Source organism: the organism of the source record quoted next, unplaced genomic scaffold (assembly GCF_019419815.1).
Source record: "Pyrus x bretschneideri cultivar Hongxiangsu unplaced genomic scaffold, Pyrus_bretschneideri_v1 Contig38, whole genome shotgun sequence".
NCBI classification, from domain to species: Eukaryota; Viridiplantae; Streptophyta; class Magnoliopsida; order Rosales; family Rosaceae; genus Pyrus; species Pyrus x bretschneideri.
In genome coordinates, this window is record NW_025999701.1 from 1,410,787 (window position 1) to 1,435,108 (window position 24,322).

The 24,322-nt window shown below is 38.3% G+C and overlaps 2 protein-coding genes across 3 annotated transcripts; one reads left to right on the forward strand and one right to left on the reverse strand.

Moving 5' to 3' along the window:
• The first annotated feature begins 2,240 nt into the window (after positions 1–2,240).
• Positions 2,241–3,184, forward strand: LOC103946662 (umecyanin-like). The gene is made up of 2 exons (XM_009357417.2): positions 2,241–2,436; positions 2,868–3,184. The coding sequence occupies exons 1-2, from the start codon at positions 2,241–2,243 to the stop codon at positions 3,182–3,184; spliced, it is 513 nt and encodes a 170-aa protein (XP_009355692.2).
• Positions 3,185–6,379: 3,195 nt separating this feature from the next.
• On the reverse strand, positions 6,380–8,560 carry LOC103946585 (protein ACCELERATED CELL DEATH 6). Of its 2 annotated transcripts, none has more exons than XM_018647302.2 (3): positions 7,901–8,560; positions 7,211–7,743; positions 6,380–7,116 (listed from the first exon to the last, which is right to left on the reverse strand). In XM_018647302.2, exons 1-3 carry the CDS (start codon positions 8,493–8,495, stop codon positions 6,520–6,522), a joined length of 1,725 nt encoding a protein of 574 aa, XP_018502818.2. In that variant the 5' UTR covers positions 8,496–8,560; the 3' UTR covers positions 6,380–6,519. The 2 variants fall into 2 exon arrangements, with proteins under 2 accessions (XP_018502818.2, XP_048420003.1); XM_048564046.1 differs by having other exon boundaries at positions 6,950–7,085.
• Positions 8,561–24,322: the final 15,762 nt, after the last annotated feature.

The window sequence follows — 24,322 nt, forward strand, 5'->3', positions numbered from 1 at the left end:
GGGCTCCGATTAAATACAAATTCCCTAGTCCCTTGTGAATGGAAAATCATCATCTAATCAATTTGTGGTGCTAGGACCATCTCCTCTTGCTCTCGCTTCTCTTGCACGCCTCCTTTGCACCATGTCCGCTTTCTCCGAATTCCAAAAATATTTAGAATTCGGAGACATCGCCTCTACAGGCTCCTTCATAATGTCACGATCTTGTTGAGCCATTCTTTCGTCTTTAAGCTCTTCTCTTTCTTGCCTAAGTAGCTCTCTTTCTTTCTCATTAGCTTGAAATAATCTCTCAGCAGCTTCAACTTTTGCCTCATCTCTAGCCTTATCAGCCTCAAATTTAGCCATTTCCCGCGCCAAAGTCAATTCACCTTGGTGAGTAAGTTCTTCCATATATTTTGCATAATCATTCTTCGAAGCACTTCCTTTTCTCTTTGAAATCTTCTTACCTTGAGGCCTAATTGGATCTTGTTCAGGGGTAGCTTTCAGCACTTGTTCTGTGTTGCTCCATGAACATGCAAGCCATGATCGGGCGTAGAGTGTAAAGGGGTGCTGTTCATGACAACTTTTAGACCGACAGGCACAACTCTGAATTTAGGACAATCTTTGACAATATTCCAACATTCCCGTGGGGTGAATGATTTTTTTTTTTTTTTTTTTGGCATTATACCAAGCTTGTGCTTGAAGTGTGTACACAATGCAGGAGAAGAAATAATTATAATCAAAGTAGCTAATGTAAATTTGGGTATAGTACAAACAAATAAATAATATATAGTTACATGATCCACGAAATTTTCCCCACTTCAAATATTACTACTAGCTTGTGCCAAGGCATTTCTCCAATGAGTAAACAATTGGCTGAGTATTCTCCAACGACTGGAGAGTGATTGTTCCGTTCTTTTCCTACTAATTTTCTCAAGAAAAAGTGTATGAATATTGCTCCACATTTCTCGCAACTGCATCTCATTACCCGTAATTAGATCATGAGTAACTTCGACCCAGCTAGAACACAACGTAGCATCTTCAATAAGCGTCCAATTCGTATCTGCATCATTAGCCATTTTGTTGGAAACAAAAGTACATAGAAACTTTGAGAGAAAGATTGGAATGTGGTTCAAAGTACTTGAGAAAATATAAAATTATAGTGTAAGGTAGAAGATAATAAGAATGTATTTATAGAAAAGTAAAATCATTTTTTTTTTAATTTTTAAAAAAAATTTCGGATTTTTTATTAACTTAATTAATTTTTGCTGTTGGATTAAAAAAAATTTGAAATCCAACCCTCCAAATTGTGCCACGTGGCACAATGATAACATATGTGATTTGTTTTCCTTTTTTTCTTTTTTCTTTTTTAATTTTTAAAGGGGAATAGCGTGGACCGTTGATCTGGAATTCAACGGCTAATATTGTGCCACGTCATCTAGCCGTTGGGGGAGGTTTGAAGATTTTTTTGATCATTGGAAATTCAACGGTCCAAAAAAAAATCCGTTGAAATCCAAAGGCCGAGAAGGTGCCACGAGCCCCCAAAAACGGTAAAATTTCAAAAATCAAAATGTGGGCCCCATTGATTGAAAAGCTATCAGTGATGCAGCTCTACGCACACGTGTTACGCACGCGCCTGACGCCAATGTTGTTGTAACATGGTTGATGTTAGCCTTGCATCAGTGCGCCCTCAGGCGCTCGGGCCTTTGATTCATGCCTCCCCTCTCACACAAACCCCCCTTAGCCCAATCGCCCGCATGGGCTAAAGCAAAGAAGGGAGGCAATTGGATTGAAAAGGTCCTTGGTCCACCGGGCATTTGCTGCCACTGGACTTGCTTTTAATGGTAATCCTTTTCACTTGCAAGTGAGAGTTCTTAAATTCGAATCTCATAGATGATAAGTTCACAACTAATTTACTTGCACTTCCTTTAATATAAATATATCGGTTGTATTAAAAAAATCTGCCATTAAAGAATTATACTACTTTGGCATAATTTGTATCGACAGTCATTGACCCCATCATATCTATAAAACAAAATGCTAAGTGCCTGGAAATAATCAATTCGTTTTGACGATGTCAACGTATCTATGATAATCTGCGCCAGTACTAATATAGACTAATTAAGCTTACAATTGCCGGAACTTGTACACAATGCTCGTAACATTTAGTTCTATAAATTGAGACACTTCAGGACCCCCAATATTGTATCGATCTCCGTCTTTACAAGAAGAACACAATTATTTAAGAGAGGGGAGTTGAAAAAATGGGTATAAGCATGGATGTGAATGTGATGTTTCTAATCGTCATCGCAGTGGCAGCAACAGAAGCGACGTTACCTAGAGCAGAAGCCGCAGAATATGTAGTAGGAGACGACTTAGGCTGGACTATCCCTCCGGATGGCGCTGCCACTTATGCTGCATGGGCTTCTAACCATAGCTTGTTTGTTGGTGACATTCTTGGTAATCAACTACTGTGAAATTTTTCTTACTTTACGTTCTGTCTTTTCATTGTAGTTTGAAAATTTGTATTGGAATTTCATGGATCATATGCATAAGAAAATATTCTGGACAGTAGTGTAGAAATGTCACTATGTGTAGACATGCATGTAGCTATATTGCCTTGAGCAGTGACCTCTTATGCACTCAAATTTGGAATCTCCTTCTCATAGTTTAGATAAGAACATCGTTTCTCTCAGCATAAAAGAAAAAATTGTAGAAAAGCCACTCCCCTTTTTTTCTCTTCTGCATCCTAATTTTCATCCTGTAACTTTCATTAGCATTTGTATTTATAGGATGAATTCGCATTGAATGCAAAGACAATCCAATGGCTTGATTTTGATCTATACTCTATGGTAGGTGCGGATTTCTACATGGTTGTTTTGGCTTTGCAGTGTTTAAGTTTGCAGCAGGAGAACAAGACTTGGCATTCGTAACCAAGGAAGATTTGGGCACTTGTAACACCGTAGATCCCTTGCATGTATTTGAGAATGCAACCACAATAAAATTTCTTGGAACCGACACATATTATGTAACGTCAACTTTTGCCGGGCACTGCAGCAAAGGGCAAAAGATGACTTTTGACATCGCTCCCTCTTCAACCACCAGTACCATTTCACTAGCCAGTCCAAGTCCAAGTCCAAGTGCGGATAAAAAGCCCCTCCAGCAGTCTCTCAACTTTGTGTCTCAGATCTCCGGGCTGGTTTTCTAGTTTGTTTCTCCTTGTGCCTCGTCATAAGATCCTAGCACATGTCTATTAACTACATTGAGAAAGATTCAAAGAGCAATAGGGAATAGAGAAAAACAGGGAACTTGAGAGAGAAACAATGGAGAGAAAGAGAGAAAGAGTAAACTGCATGAATTGTATTTCAAACTTAATGAATTGGATCCTCACAATTACAAAGCTTTTACACACATATATCTAGCTTAAAACTTCCTTCTTACACTTCTAAGAGACTAACCTTTTTTAACAACCTAACAACTTTAGTATGACATGACATCCTCACTAACTAACCAATGTGAAGCTGCCATTTATTGATACTCTACAATGTCATGCCAATATCTATTACGAGGATCCGTTTATTGACAAAAAAATAAACACCATGTACGTAGTGTGTGACAATGAACTAGAAATCAAAATTAATGCACGTTTTAATACTTGGATCGTACACCTTATATTTATCAAATGAATTTTTGTTTCAAATTGAACTGATCTAATCAACTAGATCTATTAATTTCATCTTCGATAATTAAAGTCAGTTATTAGCTCTTCGTATTAGAATTTATAAATTACTATTTCATGATCGTGCAATAAAGATAGGTCTTGTCGTGAAGCTGTTACACATGCATGCAAGATGCAACCAAAAGAATGCTACAATTATTCTTGGGAGAAATAAGAAAAACACGAAAACGGAATTCAAGTGGTTTGAGTCATTGATTCATGTGAAGTAGATTGTTACCCCGAAAGTATAGAAGCAGAAAACCGATGGATCGACAGGGATGAAAGGCTAAATACCGGAAGTAAACTTAAAGAGAGCAGGACATGATGGATGAAGCACTGACCAAATTTACCAAGCCTGATCTTTTGGAGACTCGATAGAACTTGGGAAGATCCATACCCATTCAATTGACGGCTCTTGGATAACACCTGTGGCAAGAGGATTATGATAATATGCGTATGTGCTCATGCCCACATCAATGTCGTCTTAAGGGCTGTTTGCGATTATTGTGCTAATTTAAAAATAATCAATTGTAAATTAAAACAGTTGAACCTTTGATAAATTATATTTTAAAAGTGTCGTGAGTATGAAAACAAGTGTAAAACTGTTAGGTACATTCTAAGATTAGTAATATTATTGTACATAATGACAAAAATAGACATGGTAGTGGCGGGTGACTAAGATAGTTGTGGCTGCGGCAGTGGTTGCATTTGTGGTGGTAGTGGTAGAGGCGTTGTTGGCAGTGGTGGTTGAAACGTTGATAGTGGTGATGTCAACAGTGGTATAAGGTTGGTGGTTGTAGTTGTAGATGGTACATATGGCAGACGTGATGGAGGCGGTGGGGGCAACTTTTGTGATGGCAGCAGCAATGCTAGGAGTTTAGTGGGTGCCAATAGTGGTGTTAGGGGTGGCGACATTGGCAGTAGTGGTAGCGTTTGTGGTTGTGGTGGCAGTGGTTGGCGACAACGATGGTAGTGGCAATGACAGTAGTGGAGATTGTTATGGTGGCAGTGGTCACTGTTGTGGTTGTGGCGGTGGTGGTTGCTATGGTAGTTGTGGTGGTGACGACTATGGTGGCAGCGATGATGCCAACGATGGTGGTGTAAGGTTAGTGGTTGTAGTGGTAAGTAGTTACAGTCACTCTGCTCTCAAATGGTTAAAATGCGTGTTAAAGAATAAATAATGTCATCTTAAAAAACTAATGAAGGTATTACATGATTAAAATTATTCATTAATGGATTAATGGCTCAACTCCACTTTTTATAAAGCAACTTTTAAAAGCAACGTGATGTCTGGAGACCACTGTTCTTCTTGATCTTGTTCTTGTTTTTGTTCTCCTTCTTCTCACTTAGCTCTTTGAACACCGGATTCTTGGACGTCGTAAACACTTCGTCTCCATAATAAGGGTACATATATAACCAGAGTTCTTGGTATGGGATTTTGGCGACCATGTTGGACGGATAAAAAGCGGCCAATGAAACGAGGTTTGGAGATGACTTGGAGCCAACGCTTGGAAACACACTTGCATTGAACAATCAATATTTTGCAAGGAACTCGACAGAGGATTTCAACGAAATTAGGTCACCGTGTAAATGGTCAGGAAGATTGTCAATGAAATTAGGTTCGGGTTGGCCTCTTGGAAGCTGATCTCCTAAACCCTATCCGGTACAGAGGGATGGAAGAGAGTTTGGTTTATGTGTCTTGTGACTAGCCTACATATTTTTAAGAAGAAAGCTACACACTCAGTATTATGGTCTAATAGTATTCCTCTTCACTTAAAAGTGAGAGGTTTTAGGTTCGAATCTTGTGAATGCAAATTTGATACCAAATTATTGTTCATTGTGTGGCTTAGCCAAACTTCTCATCCTATTATGTAAAAATATATCGATGTATTCATAAAAAGAAGAAAGGAAACAGTAAGAGGAAATCAACTAGGAGATAACATTCCGATTTATTAGGGGAAATTGATCACCTAAACTAAAACCGGAAAGTAAATAATATTGTAAAAAATGGATCACAAAAACTAGATCAATAAATATCTTTTCTCACCCCAGCATCAACGTTCAGCAGAAACCTACTGAAGCAATGGGCATTCGGGGGACATCTGCCGAACCCATCAAAATCGAATGTTTTCACTCTATCTCAACTCCAAACCTTACATTATCGATCCAAAAAGTACATTTGTACCCAACCCAGTCTCTAAACCAATGGATATGAATTTAAATCAAAGTTTTGTGATGTACTATCTCAAAACTAAACTACCAATCGCTTGAGGAAATCAATGAAATCAAGGGCAGGAGGGATGAATTAGAGCAACTTACATGTTCGGTAGCTTTGTCCCTAAATTATTGACCCAAAATTCTCGACATTGTTGATATGTTCCACTTTAGGGATGTAAAATCACTACCAGCACCAGCTCAGAGTTCTCTTACTTTTGGTTTGTCTTGCTGCTACATATATTAATCCTTGGCATTACTTCTTTGATTATCTTTGCTTGTTTCACAGAGTAAGGGCTTTCATGTCTTTCATTACATGGTTTTAGAATTTCGGTCGGTAATTTGGTAGGAGTCCTTTTTAGCAAACATAATGCAGCGGTGAAAACATTTTGTTTTCGGTATGAGGGGACCAGCCATCTGTATTTTTTGCTACACTGCTGCTATCAACATTCGTTGAAAGACGAAGTTCTGGATTTGGATACGATCAGATTCTATTATGGTAGACCGGATTGACCATGTTAAGAGATCACGAGACAATTGATACAACACTAAACGCTTATTTATCATTACAAAAAAGACATACATTGACAATGGGCTTCCTGTAGTTTTTTTCAATGTTTGTTCCTTATTTTGCAATTGAGCTTCCTGTAGAGATGCGAAAACAATAATCTACAGGCTTCGAGGTTGGAAAATATTTTCACCAATTGTGAAAGAAACAAGAAGGTACTAACATGAAAAGTGATTCCAACAACCAGTGCCAAGGTTTTGGCAAATTGCTGATGGGGCAGGACAGCCATAATCCCGGTTGTGAATGCTATTGCAGTAGACTGCAGAGCAATATATGTAAGAGCACCAGCACCTGTTAAATAGTAAATATACACCGACTCATTGCCGTTAACAGCTCCCCCAAATAAAAGGCAAGCTGCATTTATTGAGCAAGTCATCGCAATGGTGTCTGAGATTATGAACCACTTGAAATGTTCATTTGACTGCAGAAGAGCCACTCCTTGGTGTGGACCGATATCATTGTTATAGCCTCCAGGCATTGTGAATGCAGCTGTAAATGTTATAGTTGTAATAAGTGTTGCAACCACCAAAAGGGTCTGGCCCATTTCCCTGTAAGCTTGCACTGCACTGGCTTCTGCCCGTTTTGCTTTTTGGTAAAATTTGATGTTGCCTAACCAAGCATGAGGCTTACGGATTATATTCTGCACGTTAGCAGTTTATAGCAGATGAACTGTTGTAGTTAAGCATTTAGATCAATCATAAATAAAGGAGATTAGTTATGTTTTTGGTACTTACCGTGGGAAATCTAGGACTGCATTCTTTGATTGATCTATCAACATCAGATGCTGTTTGGCCATATTTGTTCTTCGATCTTTGATTTACTCTTCCATCCCACGTCAAGTAGTACAAAATCCATGTTTTTCTCTCTATGGTTGCGAGATGCAAAGGTGTATTTCCATCAACATCCGGCTGATTTATGAGCCCCTCCAGATCGGGTGTTTCCAGTATATACCTGACAACATTTACTTGCCCACCTTGGATGGCAATATGAAGAGTGTTTCGCCCAAAAGGGTCAACTAGTTCTCCCGAATCTGGGCAATGTTGAATAATTTCCCTAATGACACTGCCACACCCTTCCCTTGCTGCAACATGAATTGGTGACTGGCCCTCTTTATCCAGAACATACGCAGTAGAAGTATCGATTTCTACTAATCGTCGAACTGTTTTGTGATCTCCAAGGGATGCTGCATAGTGGAGAGGAGTCCTGCCTTGGTGATCAGTTTCTTTGACAAGTTGCTGTTTGAACCTTAGGAGTACTTCCACGATATCTACAATAACGAAATTAAGTTTTTATAAGAAAATACTGAACTTGAGCAACTAAAATAAAAGAGGAATTATGCTAGTACCGACTGTTTGATGATGAATAATTAAACCGTTAAGTGCAAAGAGAAGCTAAAACATAAAGGGAGCCAAAGTATGACGTACCAAAATGCTTCTCAATTACAGCAGCATGCAAAGCCGTTTCGCCTTCTGGTCCGCCATGAGCTGATGATGGAGTTGATCTTAAAATTTGATTCACGATCTCTACCACGTCCCCTCTTGCAGCCAGGTACAAGGGAGATTCGCCGTTGTCATTTTCAAAACAGGCCAATTTGGGATCAACTTTGAGCAAGAACTCAACAATTTTTACATGACCATTCCTTGCAGCTTCGTGCAAGACCGTGTTGTTCCCCTTGTTTCCAATTCTCAGCGTCTCAAACACGCCAATGTTCGTGTTCATGAAATCTTCCTGTGACATTAATTGAATTTCACGAACCAGATAATACACTATAGAGAAGGAACCAACCCTTGCAGCCACATGTAAAGGAGTATCTCCATCCAAATTTGGCCGTGTGAGAAGGGACCTGCATCTGCTATAAATTTCAGCGACAACATTTTTATGTCCGAACTGAACTGCGACATGGAGGGCTGTGTTTCCTTGAGGTGTAAGTTGATACAGCAGGCTCCGATTGTCGTTAAGAAGTTGCTTGAGGATGTAAACATCCCCGGATTTTGCAGATATGTAGAGCCTTGGATCCATGAAAGTTTATCAGGAATTAGCTTAAGCTAGTAGTGGTAAGTAAGTATCACGTAACTATGGTCTAAAGTTCAACTTCGTTGACTATATATGGAGCAGGACCTCTTCCTTTCTCTTTTCATCCCCTCCTCTAACCTTCTTTATTTTGTCTTTCTCTACTTATTTGGAAAGTTCAACTTCGTTGACGATATATGGAGTAGGACCATCACAATCCATTTGGAAAGTCAAACTTTCAAAGAAAGGAAAATTGTACGCCCATCAATCATGACCACTATTTGATATAAGAGAATTGTTATTGGCACTCTAAAAATCTTATTCTACACTCCTCACAAGTGTATTTTTCTTTCTAAATATAGAAAGTTTGGAGTGTGGAATGAGAATTTTGAATTGCCTATAACAATTCCCTTGATGTAATTGTAATTTTTGTTTATTTCTTTTGATACAAGCTATATTCTAACTAAATTCATCAGAACTACGAGAATAAGGATTTGAACAGGTGTGCAAAGAAGAGAACACATTGTTTTAGTTAATCTAGCTAAATCCATGTCTTAATTTAGTTGTAATTTTTATATTTTTTTTTTCTCGACATTCATATTAACAGCAGCGTATATATCTCCATCCAAATTTGGCTGTGTGAGAAGGGACCTGCATCTGCTATAAATTTCAGTGACAACATTGTTATGTCCGAACTGAACTGCGACATGGAGGGCTGTGTTTCCTCGGGGTGTAAGTTGATACAGTAGGCTCCGATTATCGTTAAGAAGTTGCTTGAGGATGTAAACATCCCCGGATTTTGCAGATTTGTAGAGCCTTGGATCAATGAAAGTTTATCAGGAATTAGCTTAAGCTAGTAGTGGTAAATAAGTATTGGTAAATAAGTATCACGTAACTATGGTCTAAAGTTCATTGGTTCAACTTCGTTGACAATATATATACGAACTACAGCAGAAGCCTTGCTAGATCTGACCATCACAATCCTGGAAAATCAAACTTTCAAAATCATGACCTGCATTAACTTTGTGACGTTAATAGTCAGAATTGCCAACGCGCTTGTGGGAGTCATCAAAGAAAGGAAAACACCAAAAGAAACCTAAATTGTGCGCTCATCAATCATAGGTTGAGAATGAATTCCACATTAATGGAAGGAGAAAACTTACAAAATGGTTTTACGGTAAAATCTCGACTTTCTTCATCATAATCACTATTTGATGTAATTGTAGTTTTTGTTTATTTCTTTTGATACAAGCTATATTCTAACTAAATTCAACAAAACTACAGGAATGAGGATTTGAACAGGTGTGCAAAGAAGAGAACACACTGTTTTAGTTTACCTGGCTAAATCCATGTATTAATTTAGTTGTAAGTTTTATATTTTTTTTCTCGACATTCATATTAACAACATATATATCAAATAATAATAATCCGATTGAAGATAAATGGATCTATTAAAATAATAGGTTTATTATAGTTTATGTGATCAAGTAATCTTTTTGTGTTCTGGAGTCGTTACGGTGATTAGGTATTATGATTAGACACATAAGTGTCGTATTTTTTGTGTGAATATGATTTTGAGAGTCTTTCATGTTCGTTTTTCATGTTGCTCTTGTTTTAAATTCTCTGTGTTTGTTTTGCTTCTATCACATCAGTAGTGTGCTTGCGACTTCCAAGCCTGCTTCTCATTTTCTTCTTCTTTTGAATACCAACAGGATCCTCTTTGGATTCTTTTGGTAATCATCCCAGACATTCGTAAATTGTGTCTGTTTATCATACATCGTACGGTCAGTTTTTATCAGCTAGTGTTTGTATTTAATTTAAAATAAAATATTTAAAATGATTTATGACCGTACAATGTATGAACGAATATGATTCATGGATTCTTAAAATCCTTGTAAAGAGGATCAAGTGAGAATCCGGATTCTTTCAAATAAGCAGATCTTTCCCCCTTTAACTGTTATTTTCTCCTTTTTCACTCTGGTTCTTCTCCTATTTCTATTTGACTGCTTCTTCTCCTTCTCCACGATTTGCGTATTCTTGAGTAACCAAAAGCCTATCAGTTCAAAGGGTGCACTTCACTTCGTGCATATAAGTTATAACATCGAGGAAGTTGACTTTTACATTTTTTGGGATGTGCTATTTACACACATCTTTTTACTTCTCACATACCCTTGTTAATTTATGTTCATTGATCTTCTTCAATTCATTCGATCCGAAGCCCAAAAACTAAAAAGATGTGGGAGAAGTAAAAAATGGTGTGTGGATATCACACAGCTTTTTTAGCCGTTTTTCTAGCATTTGGATTGAATAAAGTGAAAGATGAAATAATTGTTTGGATCTAAAATAACAATTTAGGCAAGAATGGATTAATTCGAGTTAAAAGTCATGATCCTCAACCTAGTAGTGATTCTGAAGCTATTGGGCTTTCAGCCCAAAAGAAGACTGATATGACCTAGTCTTTTCGGTACAAATAGTTCCTGAAATTGTCCTAAAACCTCATTTTTGTCCCTCAATTTCAAAATCAATAAATGTCGTGCTTGAAATTTACTAGTTGACATCAACTTTGTTCTTCTATTAGGATTCGATCAGCTATATGGTTAGTGTGTTGACATGGCACACATGTGGAATCTACAAGCCAAATGATATGTTAACACATGGATTACAAAATAATAATAATAATAATAATAATAATTATAATAAATAATTCTTTCAAATTCTAAAATTTATAAAAATAAAATAAAAAGCAAAAAGAATCCTCAATCTGCCACGTGAATACACTAACAGCATAGCTGATAGAATCTTACCAGAAGGATCAAATTGATGTCAAGTTACAAACTACAAAAACTACTATTCACAAAAATGAACTACGAGAATGAAAGTAAAAATCCGCCCAAATTACACACCAAAATCTCTACTAATTAATAAAACATTCATTGTCAACCAAAACCTTATGAAATTATCAGTTTAATCATCTAATTAAAACAAAACATGAATAAGAAATATGGAGCAAAAATATGATTTCACACAACCAAATTTTGCTGTTTTTTTTTTCAAAGCCTCAACTACATGTAATTCTAATATATCTCTAATTAAAATAAAAAAATAAAAAAAATAAAAAACTTCACGCTCCCACGTTCTTCTCTATCACTCCCTTCCTCTCTCCTTTTATTTCAAAAACAAAAATAAAAAAAATTTCTCACACACTTTGTGTATGCCATATGCTAGTCATAATTTAAACACATACCACTTGTTTAATTGGATTGTTTTAACTTTTTGTTTGGGTTGAAATTTTTTTTATCGTTGCATTTATACTTAAATTTTTTGGTTAATATCAATTTATTATCCTCAAGTTTTGTGATTTTCAACATTTAGTACATGAATTTTTTTCATCCCAGAATCATACCTAAAGTGTTAATTTTGGGACAGTCTCATGCATCCATTAGTTTGGCAGTTAAGTCTTTTGTTAACTGATCACATGATGCTCACGTAGACAATGACTGAACGTCACATGTCAATAAAGGTCTCACGTGGATATTAAAAATAAATTAAAAATTAAACATTAAAAAATTTAAAAATTACAAAAGAAAAAGATTGTCTTCTTCCTTAACAGAACTCGCCCGATCCCCGACACCCACCCAACTTGCCACCGCCGCCCCATCCCTAATCGATCTGGCCCACCTTCTCCGGGTTTGCACCATTCTCTACCAGCAACAGAACTTGCCTGAGTCACGTCTCCACTCGAACCTCAACTCCTCCGCCTTCCAACTCACCCACGAGTTCTTCCTCCAGGTCTGCAACTCCTTTCCCCTTTCATGGCGGCCTGTCTACCTCTTCTTCTGCTACACTTAGTCCCACCACCCCGATTTCACCCACACCGCCGTTTCCTAGCAATATATAGCAATATATATTTATGGGTAATCAAAACCTAATAACTTCACAAACCAAGTTTGGAATAAAAAAAATTTCTAAGGAAAAGAGATTAAAAGTGGAAAACTTTGAATATTATTAAAAAAACCCAACAATTTTGTTCAAGAAAAATAGAAAGATAGGAAAAAATCTTTACCTTCCAGAACATTGAAGTGTGTTTTGGATCAGATGAGAGAATCAAATTGTTAAATCCAAATTTCTAAGCGAATATGGGTGAATTTTGTAAGTTATTTACAAGTTGAGGTCGGTGCCGTTTCTTATTGGTGGCGAAGTGAATTTTGTAAGGGGAGGAATCGCAGAAGGTGGGATAGAGACGAATGAGGGGGATCTAGGTTCTCTGTGGAGGGAGGTGTTGCTAGTGGAGCCATTGCTGATCTGTGGAAGGAGGTGCTGCTGGAGGAGTTGCAGAAATTTGATTCACATTCTCTAACACGTCCCCCTCTTGCAGCCAGGTACAATGGAGACTCATCGTTGTCATTTTCAAAACAGACCATTCCTTGCAGCTTCGTGTAAGACCGTGTTGTTCCCCTTGTTTCCAATTCTCAGCATCTCAAACTGTTTGGACCCAAAATTACACAATCGGCCTGAACGATCGAGGCTATTAAGTGAACGAAGGTCTAAGCCATTAGGTGACTGAGTTAGGATAACTTTAGTTATTGTTAAGGAATAATACTGTGATTTTTATCATAATAATTATGTCTTAATAATATATTGAATTATCTAGAGCACAGCTGGGTGATCAAGTCGTGGTGATCTGATACGATGCCGTGTGAATTAATACTAATGCAATCTTGTGGGTAGATAGCATGACTATCATGAATGGAGTTAGAGTGTGACAGACTATCTTCCATGCATTTATACAAATACAATGGAGATAAAGATAAGATCGTATTATCATTGGAATTTGATCAAAGTTAGCTGGCTTAGATAAAGATGATCTGATAACCATTGTTGGTTGGTCAACGAGGTGGAGGAAATTGGGTTACTCATCCAGCACGGGGTAACTTGCCTAGATAATTAGCCAATAAAGATGTTGTTTATCTTATGAACCCATGCACGTGGAAATATGGGATAAAAGATGGCATATGCCATTTTATCCAGTTGTGATTTCACCTGATGGCGCAGTAATTGAGATTGGGATAAAAGATGGTTGTGAGTTATCATCAAAGATGGTTGGATGTTCACGGCTTGGATTCTACAACACGTCTAAGAGTTTTGATTCTATAAATACCGAGCGGCAAACGACTAAAATGGCCACCTTCAATTCAACACACAGCTGCCCTGCACAAACCTCTCAAACATCTTGAGAATTTTTATTTTCTTTTTCTGCCAACACGTCTTCAGTTTGGATAAACAACACTATGAAGGCAACCAGCTAACATCTTCAGTTTGGATAAACAACATTGTTGCTGTAGAATCAGCCGACCACGAAGCACCTTCAGTTTGGATAAATAGCACTGCGTCAAGGCCGACTGGTTATCTATCCAAGTCTCGGTCGAGAAGGATTTTCGAATCCTTATTGGTAGAGGTGATCTCATTAACCTTTTCGGCGAAGTGAGGTGTTACCAGGCTACTACATTCGGCATCCTGAGAGCCGAATTTGATATTGAACTTCGCAGAACTAGCAGCCTTGTCTTCAGGCTCTAGAACCCGAAGGCCGAGACGTGTTCCTTCCTTGACCACAATCGCTAGATCAAGAAATCAACAACGTGCTCAATGCAACATCAACAAATTGTACTCCTCGGCTAGGCTCTGCCGACGAGTTGGCATGCTTCGCATTAATCGAATGACATAATTAGCTCATTAGTTACTTGACTTGCGCGCCACGTAGCCCTTTTAATTCAACACAAACACGCCAATGTTCGTGTTCATGAAATCTTCCTGTGACATTAATTGAATTTCGCGAACCAGATAATACACAATAGAGAAGGAACCAACCCTTGCAGCCACATGTAAAATAGTATCTCCATCCGAATTTGGCTGTGTGAGAAGGGACTTGCATCTGCTATAAATTTCAGTGACAACATTTTTATGTCTGAACTGAACTGCGCCATGGAGGGCTGTGTTTCTTCGAGGTGTAAGTTGATATAGTGGGCTCCGATTATCGTTAAGAAGTTGCTTGAGGATGTAAACATCCCCGGATTTTGCAGATTTGTAAAGCCTTGGATCCATGAAAGTTTATTAGGAATTAGCTTAAGCTAGTAGTGGTAAGTAAGTATCACATAACTATGGTCTAAAGTTCAACTTCGTTGACGATACATGGAGTAGGATCTCTCCCCTTCTCTTTCCATCCCTTCTTCTCACATTTTCTATTTTGTCCTTTTTTATTTATAAAAAAATTAATATAAGATGTTAACGTAACTTAACTGTGACCGTTCAAATAAAAGAAAAAAGAAGTTAAGAGAAAAAAAGAGGGGAAATAATGTTATTCCATGAACTACACCAGAAGCCTTGCTAGATCTAACCATCACAATCCATTTGGAAAATCAGACTTTCAAAGTCATGAGCTGCATTAACTTTGTGACGTTGATAGTTAGAATTGCTAACGCGTTTGTGGGAGTCATCAAAGATAGGAAAACACCAAAATAAGCCTAAATTGTACACCCATCAATCATGACCACTATTTGATGCAAGAGAAGTGTTATTGACATTCCAAAAATTTTATTTTACACTCCTCACAAGTGTATTTTTCTTTCTAAATATAGAAAGTTTGAAGTGTAGAATGAGAAATTTGGAATGTCAATAACAATTCCCTTGATGTAATTGTAATTTTTGTTATTTCTTTGGATACAAGCTATATTCTAACTAAATTCATTAGAACTATAGGAATAAGGATTTGAACAGGTGTGCAAAGACGAGAACACATTGTTTTAGTTAATCTAGCTAAATCCATGTCTTAATTTAGTTGTAAGTTTTATACTTTTTTTCTTGACATTCATATTAACAGCAGTGTATATATAAAATAATAATAATCCGACTGAAGATAAATAGATCTATTAAAATAAAGGAAAACTAATGAAAAAGGCTTGAAAACTTTGAGTTTTAATGAGATGTTGACGTGATTTAACCATGACCGTTCAAATAGGAGAAGAAAGAAGGAAAGAGAAAAAAAGAGGGTAGAGAATCTTAATCAAATTTTGAGAGCCTTTCATGTTCCTTTTTCTATATTGTTCTTGTTTTTAAGTCTCTGTGTTTGTTCTGCTTCTATCACATCAGTAGTCAAGCCTACTTCTCATTTTCTTCTTCTTTTGAAGACCAACAGGATCCTCTCCGGATCATTTTAGTGAAAATTTTAGAAATTTGTAAATTGTGTTCATTTATCGTATATTGTATGATCATTTTTTATCGGATACGGTTTGTATTTAATTTTAAATAAAAATATTTAAAATGATTTATTACCATACGGTGTACAATAAACAGATATAATTTACAAATCTCCTGAATTCTCACAAAGAGGATCAGGTGAGAAAACGAATTCTATCGAATAAGCAGATTTTCCCTTTTAAGTGTTATTTTTTCTCCTTTTTGACTCTGGTTCTTCTCCTATTTCTATTTGACTGCTTCTTCTCTCCACGATTTGCGTATTATTGAGCGACCAAAAGCCTATCAATTCAAAGCGTCCACTTCACTTCGTGCATATAAGTAATAACATCAAGGAAGTTGATTTTTACATTTTTTTAGCCGTCTTTCTAGCATTTGGAATGAATAAAGTGAAAGATGAAATATTTGTTTGGATCTAAAAAAATAATTTGGGCCAGAATGGATTACCTTGAGTTAAAAAGCCATGATTCTCGACCCAGTAGTGATTCTCAAGCTAGTGGACTTTCAGCCCACAAGAAGACTGATACGACCTAGTCCTTTCAATACAAATAGTTCCTGAAATTGTCTAAAACCTCATTTTTGTTCCTCAATTTCAAAATCAATCAATGTCATGTTTGAAATTTACTATTTGACATCAACTTTATTCTTCTGTTAGGATTCGGTCAACTATATGATTAGTGTGTTGACATTGCATACATGTGGAATCTACAAGTCAAATGATATGTTAACACATGAATTACAAAAAAAAAGTAATGAATTCTTTCAAATTCTAAAATTTATAAAAATAAAATAAAAAGCAAAAAGAATCCTTAATTTTCCTCCACCTCCAATCCTTAATCTGCCCCGTGAATACACTAACAACATAGCTGACAAAATCCTACCAGAAGGATCAAATTGATGTCAAGTTATAAACTACAAAAAATACTAAATTACATATAAAAAATCGCGAAAATGAAAGTAAAAATTCGTCCAAATTACACACCAAAATCATAATTTAAACACAAACCACTTGTTTAATTGGATTGTTTTAACTTTTGACCGACTAAATCCAACCCTCATGCTCACTTTTTTTGTTTGGGTTGAAATTTTTTTTTTATCATTGTATTTATAATTAAAATCTTTTTTTTTTTTTGTCAAACAATAAATTTTGTTATATGTATGTTAAATTAGTATCGACAAAATTTAAACTCATGTCGTCATTTAAGGATTTACCACCTTTTTACCACTGTAATAAAAGACCATTTGTTACTTAAAATCTATTTTGATCATCATGTTTTACTGTACAAAATTCACACAGTGGTCAAAGCGTGGTCCAAATTAAAACTAACCCAAAATCAGGTTGACCCGATCCAAGAACTAAAGGACCGGGTTCGGACCGAGGGAAAACCCAACCCAATGGTGTTAACAATGGTGTTTTCAATTGTTTCTGGGAAGCGGCAGCAGCAGCAGCAGCCTCAGCCTTCTGCAGCTGCAGATACTGCTATTTGTTTGCTACCTCCAATGTATGTCTCCTTCTCCACCTTTTTTCTGTAAATTCAATGCTTCAGTTCTATGCCTATCAAAATTCTCTGTGGTGCCCTCCATGGCAATTTTGTACAGGCCAGGGGATACCATTTTCACCTTTTCTTTGCACACGTAAATTCAAAATTCAATTTATTTTTTACCTTTTTTACCTGCCGTTTCTTCAGTTACTGCAAAATTCTGCTTTTTTGTGAAACGGGGAAGGTCTAAACTTTATATTGTTTCTCAATTTAAATTTATTTTTTTGAATTTGATATTTCTTGTAATGTATATTGATCTTGTATGATCGTCCAAAGCAGAAAATTGGAAAGAGAACAAATATATGAACAATGGGAACCCACAAAGTTTAGAAATATTTTACCATTATTAAATTTAATGGCAGTGTTTAATTCATATGAATGGATTATACCCATTTTTCTTATTTCAGTTGGGTCTGTTTCTAAATTCTACAGGATAAGAGGATTTCGGTTTTGGTTGAGTTAAGAGGCTAGTTATTTGGTTCCTAAGTTGATAAGACAAATAGGGAATGAAACGGAAAGTAATTTAGAGTAAAGAAATGGATTTTTGTTAGGTTGGATGAAAATTAAAGGATTCGATTCAAGCTTCTCTTGTTGAAGAAAATGTACATTCAAAGTCCTTTTTTATAATCTATCATCCAGTCTAACCACGGGATTCACTTTACTGTGGAAGGCCTTATGAGGTAGCGATGTAACATGTAATTGCGTTTGAATGAGTCTTACTGTTGATTTCTGTGACGCGTCGATGAGTTTATGAGTTATAAGCTATGGATGTCAATCTTACTACTAGCAGAAACCCCTTCGTTACTTTATAGTCATGATTTGATGCCTCCCCTACTATGACTTCAATTGGCTCATGCCAAGTGAATTGTATATTAATCATGAGCAGTTGATTTGTTGTAAGCAACCATGTATGAACAGAAGCATTTATTTCATCAATTTTGTTTCTAGGGTTTGTGAAAAACTGATCATTGTCTTTTATAGGAGGCGAATAAGAATTGATCCATGTTTGATTACCTAATTTCGGTACATCATTACAAAAGATATGCCCGTTACTAACATGAATGGTCATTTTTCTTTTGTTCTTTACAAGGATGTAGGGAAATTTTTTGTTATCCCAAATTTTTCCCGGAGAGATATTTCAATGGTGGCAACCTCTCCATGTTTATTTCATCTGTTCTATAGTTCATTGCATATGGACATTCCTTTCAATGATATGTTCGGCCTTGTGGTGTGTGGTCTTTTGTTAGGTGAGGCCAATGGTGGAATAATTTTTTTTGTTGAATTTGTTTTATTTCTGTAGAAATGAAGGAAATAAAAGAAAGTTAAAGAATGTGACTTGCAATGGCTTATGAAGGCAATGATCACGACAGAAAAGTTCTCTATGCGATTTGTGTGAATACTAAATATGAAGACGACAGAAAAGTTGAAATTCATGTGAAAGCATCAGCATAAGCCCGTGTCCAACCAGGAAGTGAATGGTAATGTTAGAACTTTGTCAATAAAAAATTAATTTAGCAATGAACATAGCTTACAAGCATTTCATTTCTTAGCAGAAATTATCTCGACCTTGGCATTGGTAAAACCGTGCTAAGATATAAGTATGAGTTACACAGTATAAACAAGCTGATGCAGAATGCATCTCCTAATTCTATTTGGATTAGCTTTCCTTTTATTAGTTTTCCTATTTTAGTTAAGAATTCCCTGTTGTTAAAGGAGTTCTTATTAGTTAAATTACTTTCCTAATTTAACAAAGTTTGTCTCTATAAATAGAGCAGTTTGTAATCTTTTAATTAATTTTGATGAATGAAAAAATCTCCTTACTAGAACTTCCTGATTTCTTTCCCTTTCCTTTCGTCTTTTCGATCCCTACTCGTCTCCTCGATCTTTTACTTCCTCTCGGTCCCATCACACCCTTGTTCACCCTAATACTACCGCAGTTCTACATCAATTGGTAATCAGAGCCTACAATCCCTTTCGTTGGCGTTTGATCCCTGCCATGGCACCCCAAACCGTGGCCAACCTTGCAGAGCAATGTCATACGTTCCAAAACAAAGTCACGGACGATATCGCGGGCATAGAAACCCAACTCTCTAAACTCAGCACTGACCTCAAAGAAGAGTTGGTACAGGCTCACGCCCATCGTTCAACGACGGACCTTGCCATCACTAAACTTCAAAACTCCGTTCAGTTACTTATCAACCACTTTCGGGTTGAACACGCTGCAACTTCGTCTTCCTCCACCGTGATCCCAAGCTCGTCTACGCCACCACCAACAAGTGGCCTTTTGCCCACTCCACCGGTGGATCCTAAATTAAAGGCAGTGTCCTACGGCATGCCGCTTAACTCCACTGGGTCTATGCCGCCACGCCATTATAACCAACATACAATAGGTCCTCCTCCAGTGACTCCTCAGGCTCTAAACCTACCACCCGCTCCACATGATCAGTACCCTCATCCTCCTCGCCAGTTTGACAACGAGATCATCCGCCACATCAAACCTATCGCTCCTACTTTTGATGGTCGTGGGGATCCTACGATGTTTCTTGATTGGATCCAAGGCCTGGAAGATTATTTTGCTTGGTATGATTTGACGGATGCTTATAAACTACGCATTGGTAAGATGTCATTACAGGGAGCCGCTAGACAATATTGGAATTCCGTGGAGGAGCAACTATACCAACTGGGACAACAGCCTGTGATTCTTTGGGACGAGATGAAATTCAAGCTTCGCAAACAATATCTTCCTACATTTTATCGCCATCAATTGTATGATCAGTTATGGACCCTTTCACAAGGAAGTTTTACCGTTACAGAATTCCACGCTCGTTTTATTGAACACAAAATACGTGCGGGGCTTCGTGAAGAACCCGACATCACCATGTCTCGTTTTATTCATGGTCTTCGTGACGATATCAAGCGTGAAGTCCGTCGGTTCCGTCCGTACACTTTGGAAGATGCATATTGCCATGCATTGGAAGCTGAAATCTTTTTACGCCCACAACGTAGGTACACCGGGACTCCCGGGTATCCTTCCACTTCTGCTCCAAACCGCAGTAATCCAAGCTCCAAATATGGCATCACTGGTCCACCTGTTCCCACGGTACCTGCCATAGAGAAGGGATCAGCTCCAGCCACGGCTACTCACCTCGAATGCTATCGTTGCCATGCTAAGGGCCACATAGCATCCCGTTGCCCCCACAGAACTTTAAATATTAGCTCCAACATTGAGGACCCTCGGGTGGATGAGTATGTGGAGCCCCTTGAACCTATTTATGATCCCGACCTTGATAATTGTTGTGAGGAAGAAGCATTGCAACAACTAAGTGTTATGCGTTGCATTTATTCAGCATCTACACCTCCACCTCCTGATTCATGGAAACGCACAAGTATCTTCTAGACTTATGTCCCTTGTGGTACCACTCGATGCCAGCTAGTTATTGATGGGGGAAGTACGCTGAATGTGATTTCGAAAGCTGCCGTCGATCGTCTTCACCTTCAGGCCGAACCACATCCCCATCCTTTTCAAGTCGGCTGGGTAGATAAAACTAGGTTACCTGTTACTGAAAGATGTCTTGTTCCTCTGCAATTGGGTCCCTGTCACGAGAAACTTTATTGTGATATCCTACCTATGAGTGTTGCACATGTGCTACTAGGCCGGCCTTGGCTTTATGACCGTAACGTCAAAAGTTGCGGCCGAGAGAACACCTATACTTTCCAACATGAAGGGAAAAACATAACCCTCAAGCCTTCCAATCCAGCCATCAAACCTATTAAGGAGGTTCAACCGACACTGCCCTTAAACGGAAAGGCTTCGGAGCATCGTTTAAGTATCTTATCACCTGTAGATTTTACACAGGAAATAAAAGACACGGGGGTGGTATTTGCTCTCTTGCTTAAACCGGTTTCGGAATGTACTCCCACTCCATTGGCCGAACCCATACGGCAGCTACTCACGGAATTCTCTGATGTTATACCTGAGGACTTACCAGATGAACTACCTCCAGCACGAGAGATTCAGCATGCCATCGACCTTGTTCCTGGTTCACAACTTCCTAACCTTCCCCATTATCGTATGAACCCACCTGAGCGAGCGGAATTAAATCGACAAATCCAGGGGTTGCTGGCTAAGGGTTTTATTCGTCATAGTTTAAGTCCTTGTGCTGTTCCAGTTCTCCTTACACCAAAAAAAGATGGCTCCTGGCGAATGTGTGTGGATAGTCGTGCCATAAATAAAATTACGGTTAAGTATCGTTTCCCAATACCGCGACTTGAGGATATGTTGGATGATTTGGCTGGTTCCCAATGGTTTTCTAAGATAGATCTTCGCAGTGGTTACCATCAAATCCGAATTCGTGAAGGAGATGAGTGGAAAACCGCGTTTAAAACCCCTGATGGTTTATATGAATGGCTTGTTATGCCCTTTGGCATGTCCAATGCACCTAGCACGTTTATGAGGGTAATGACTCATGTGTTACGGCCCTATATTGGCAAATTTCTGGTGGTTTATTTTGATGACATCCTTGTATACAGCCACTCTAGAGAAGAACATCTTCAACATCTTCATTCAGTATTCTTTACATTACGAGCGGAGAAACTGTATGCTAACTTACCCAAATGTTCGTTTCTTCAACCGCAAGTTCTATTTTTGGGGTTCAATATTTCTGCAGCTGGGGTTAGCACCGATCCCACTAAAGTGGAGGCCATTACCCGTTGGCCAACACCTACGACATTAACAGAGGCACGCAGCTTTCATGGTCTCGCCTCTTTTTATCGCCGATTTATTCCCGGGTTCAGTACTATTATGGCACCAATAACTGATTGTATGAAACAAGGAGTGTTTCTTTGGACCCCTGCAGCTACCACGGCCTTTACAATTTTGAAGCAAAAGATGAGTCAAGCACCTGTTCTTCGACATCCTGATTTGACTAAAGTCTTTGAAGTGGCATGCGACGCTTCCGGAGTCGGAATTGGTGGCGTGCTTAGCCAAGAAGGACATCCAGTAGCCTACTTTAGTGAGAAACTTAATGCAGCAAAGCAACGTTATTCTACTTATGACAAGGAGTTTTATGCTGTGGTACAGGCCCTGCGGTATTGGCAATATTACCTATTGCCCAACGAATTTGTGCTATATTCCGATCATCAAGCTTTGAAATATCTCCACTCTCAACGCACCATTAGCAGTCGACATGTCAAGTGGTCCGAATATTTACAGATTTTTACGTTTGTTTTACGACACCGTCCAGGCATTGACAATAAGGCAGCTGATGCCCTTAGTCGTGTGGCTACTATTTTGCACACAATGACAGTTGAGGTCACTGGGTTTGATCGTATTAAGGCCGAATATTCGTCGTGTCCAGATTTTGGAATTATTTTCCATGAAGTTTCCAACGGTAACCGTCATGAGTATGTGGACTTTATCACACGGGATGGGTTCTTGTTTCGGAAAACCCAATTATGCATTCCTCGTACTTCTCTTCGTGAATTCCTTATTTGGGAACTACATGGTGGTGGTTTGGCTGGACATTTTGGTAAAGATAAAACCATTGCCTTGGTGGAAGATCGTTTCTATTGGCCGTCGTTAAAACGTGATGTTGCTCGGCTTCTCTCACAATGCCGCACATGTCAACTAGCTAAATCTTGCAAACGTAATACAGGTCTGTATACCCCTCTACCAATCCCTCATGCTCCTTGGAAGGATATTAGTATGGATTTTGTGCTCGGTTTACCTAAGACTAGTCGCGGCCATGACTCTATCTTTGTCGTAGTTGATCGCTTTTCTAAAATGGCGCATTTTCTACCTTGTGCCAAAAATACCGATGCTTCTCATGTGGCCAAATTATTTTTTAAGGACGTAGTTCGTTTGCATGGCCTCCCTGTCTCTATTGTTTCTGATCGTGATGTCAAATTTGTTAGTTATTTTTGGAAAACTTTGTGGAAGCTTTTCGGGACAACTTTGAAGTTTTCTTCCGCTTTCCACCCCCAAACGGATGGACAAACGGAGGTGGTTAATCGCAGTCTTGGGAATTTACTTCGCTGTTTAGTTGGGGACAAGCCTGGTAATTGGGATCTCTTGTTGCCTGTGGCTGAGTTTGCTTATAACAATTCAGTTAATCGAAGCACCGGTAAAAGTCCTTTTGAGGTTGTTCACGGGTTTTCTCCCCGATCACCTATGGATCTAGTTGCTCTTCCTATGGCTACCCGCGCCTCCGACTCTGCTACGTCATTTGCTGAACATATTAGACAGCTGCATGATGACGTCCGTCGGCAAATAGCCATGCACACCGACAGTTATCAACTGGCAGCTAATGCTCATCGTCGTCACCAGGAGTTTCAGCAGGGGGATTTTGTTATGGTGCGGATCTGTCCTGAGCGTTTTCCTAAGCAATCTTTTAAAAAGCTTCATGCTCGTTCGATGGGTCCTTATCGTGTCCTTAGGAAGCTTGGGTCCAATGCTTATTTGATTGAGTTACCTGACACGATGCAGATCAGTCCCATTTTTAATGTTTCTGATTTATCTCCTTATCGGGGAACCTTTTCTCCACCTCTGTCGATGGATGTTACTCAGAGTTCCATTCCTCCTATGGCACCACGACTTCCGTCCACTATTTCTGCCCCTACAGAGCAGATTGCTGATGTTTTGGATCATGAAGTTGTGACCTCGTCTACTGGAGGATTGACCCGTTATCTGGTTCGTTGGGTGGGAAAACCTGCTACTGAGGATACTTGGATTACAGAAGATGAATTTCGCGAGTTGGATTCCAGTCTTTTGCACCATTATCAAGATGCTCTTAAGGATCTTGATTTGGCAGCATCCCGTCCTCCTATCATCCATACTTACAAACGTCGTCGTTGTCCTTAATATTCGTTTACTCGCCTGTGTCGAGTTCTTTTCAGTAGGGGAGAATGATGCAGAATGCATCTCCTAATTCTATTTGGATTAGCTTTCCTTTTATTAGTTTTCCTATTTTAGTTAAGAATTCCCTGTTGCTAAAGGAGTTCTTATTAGTTAAATTACTTTCCTAATTTAACAAAGTTTGTCTCTATAAA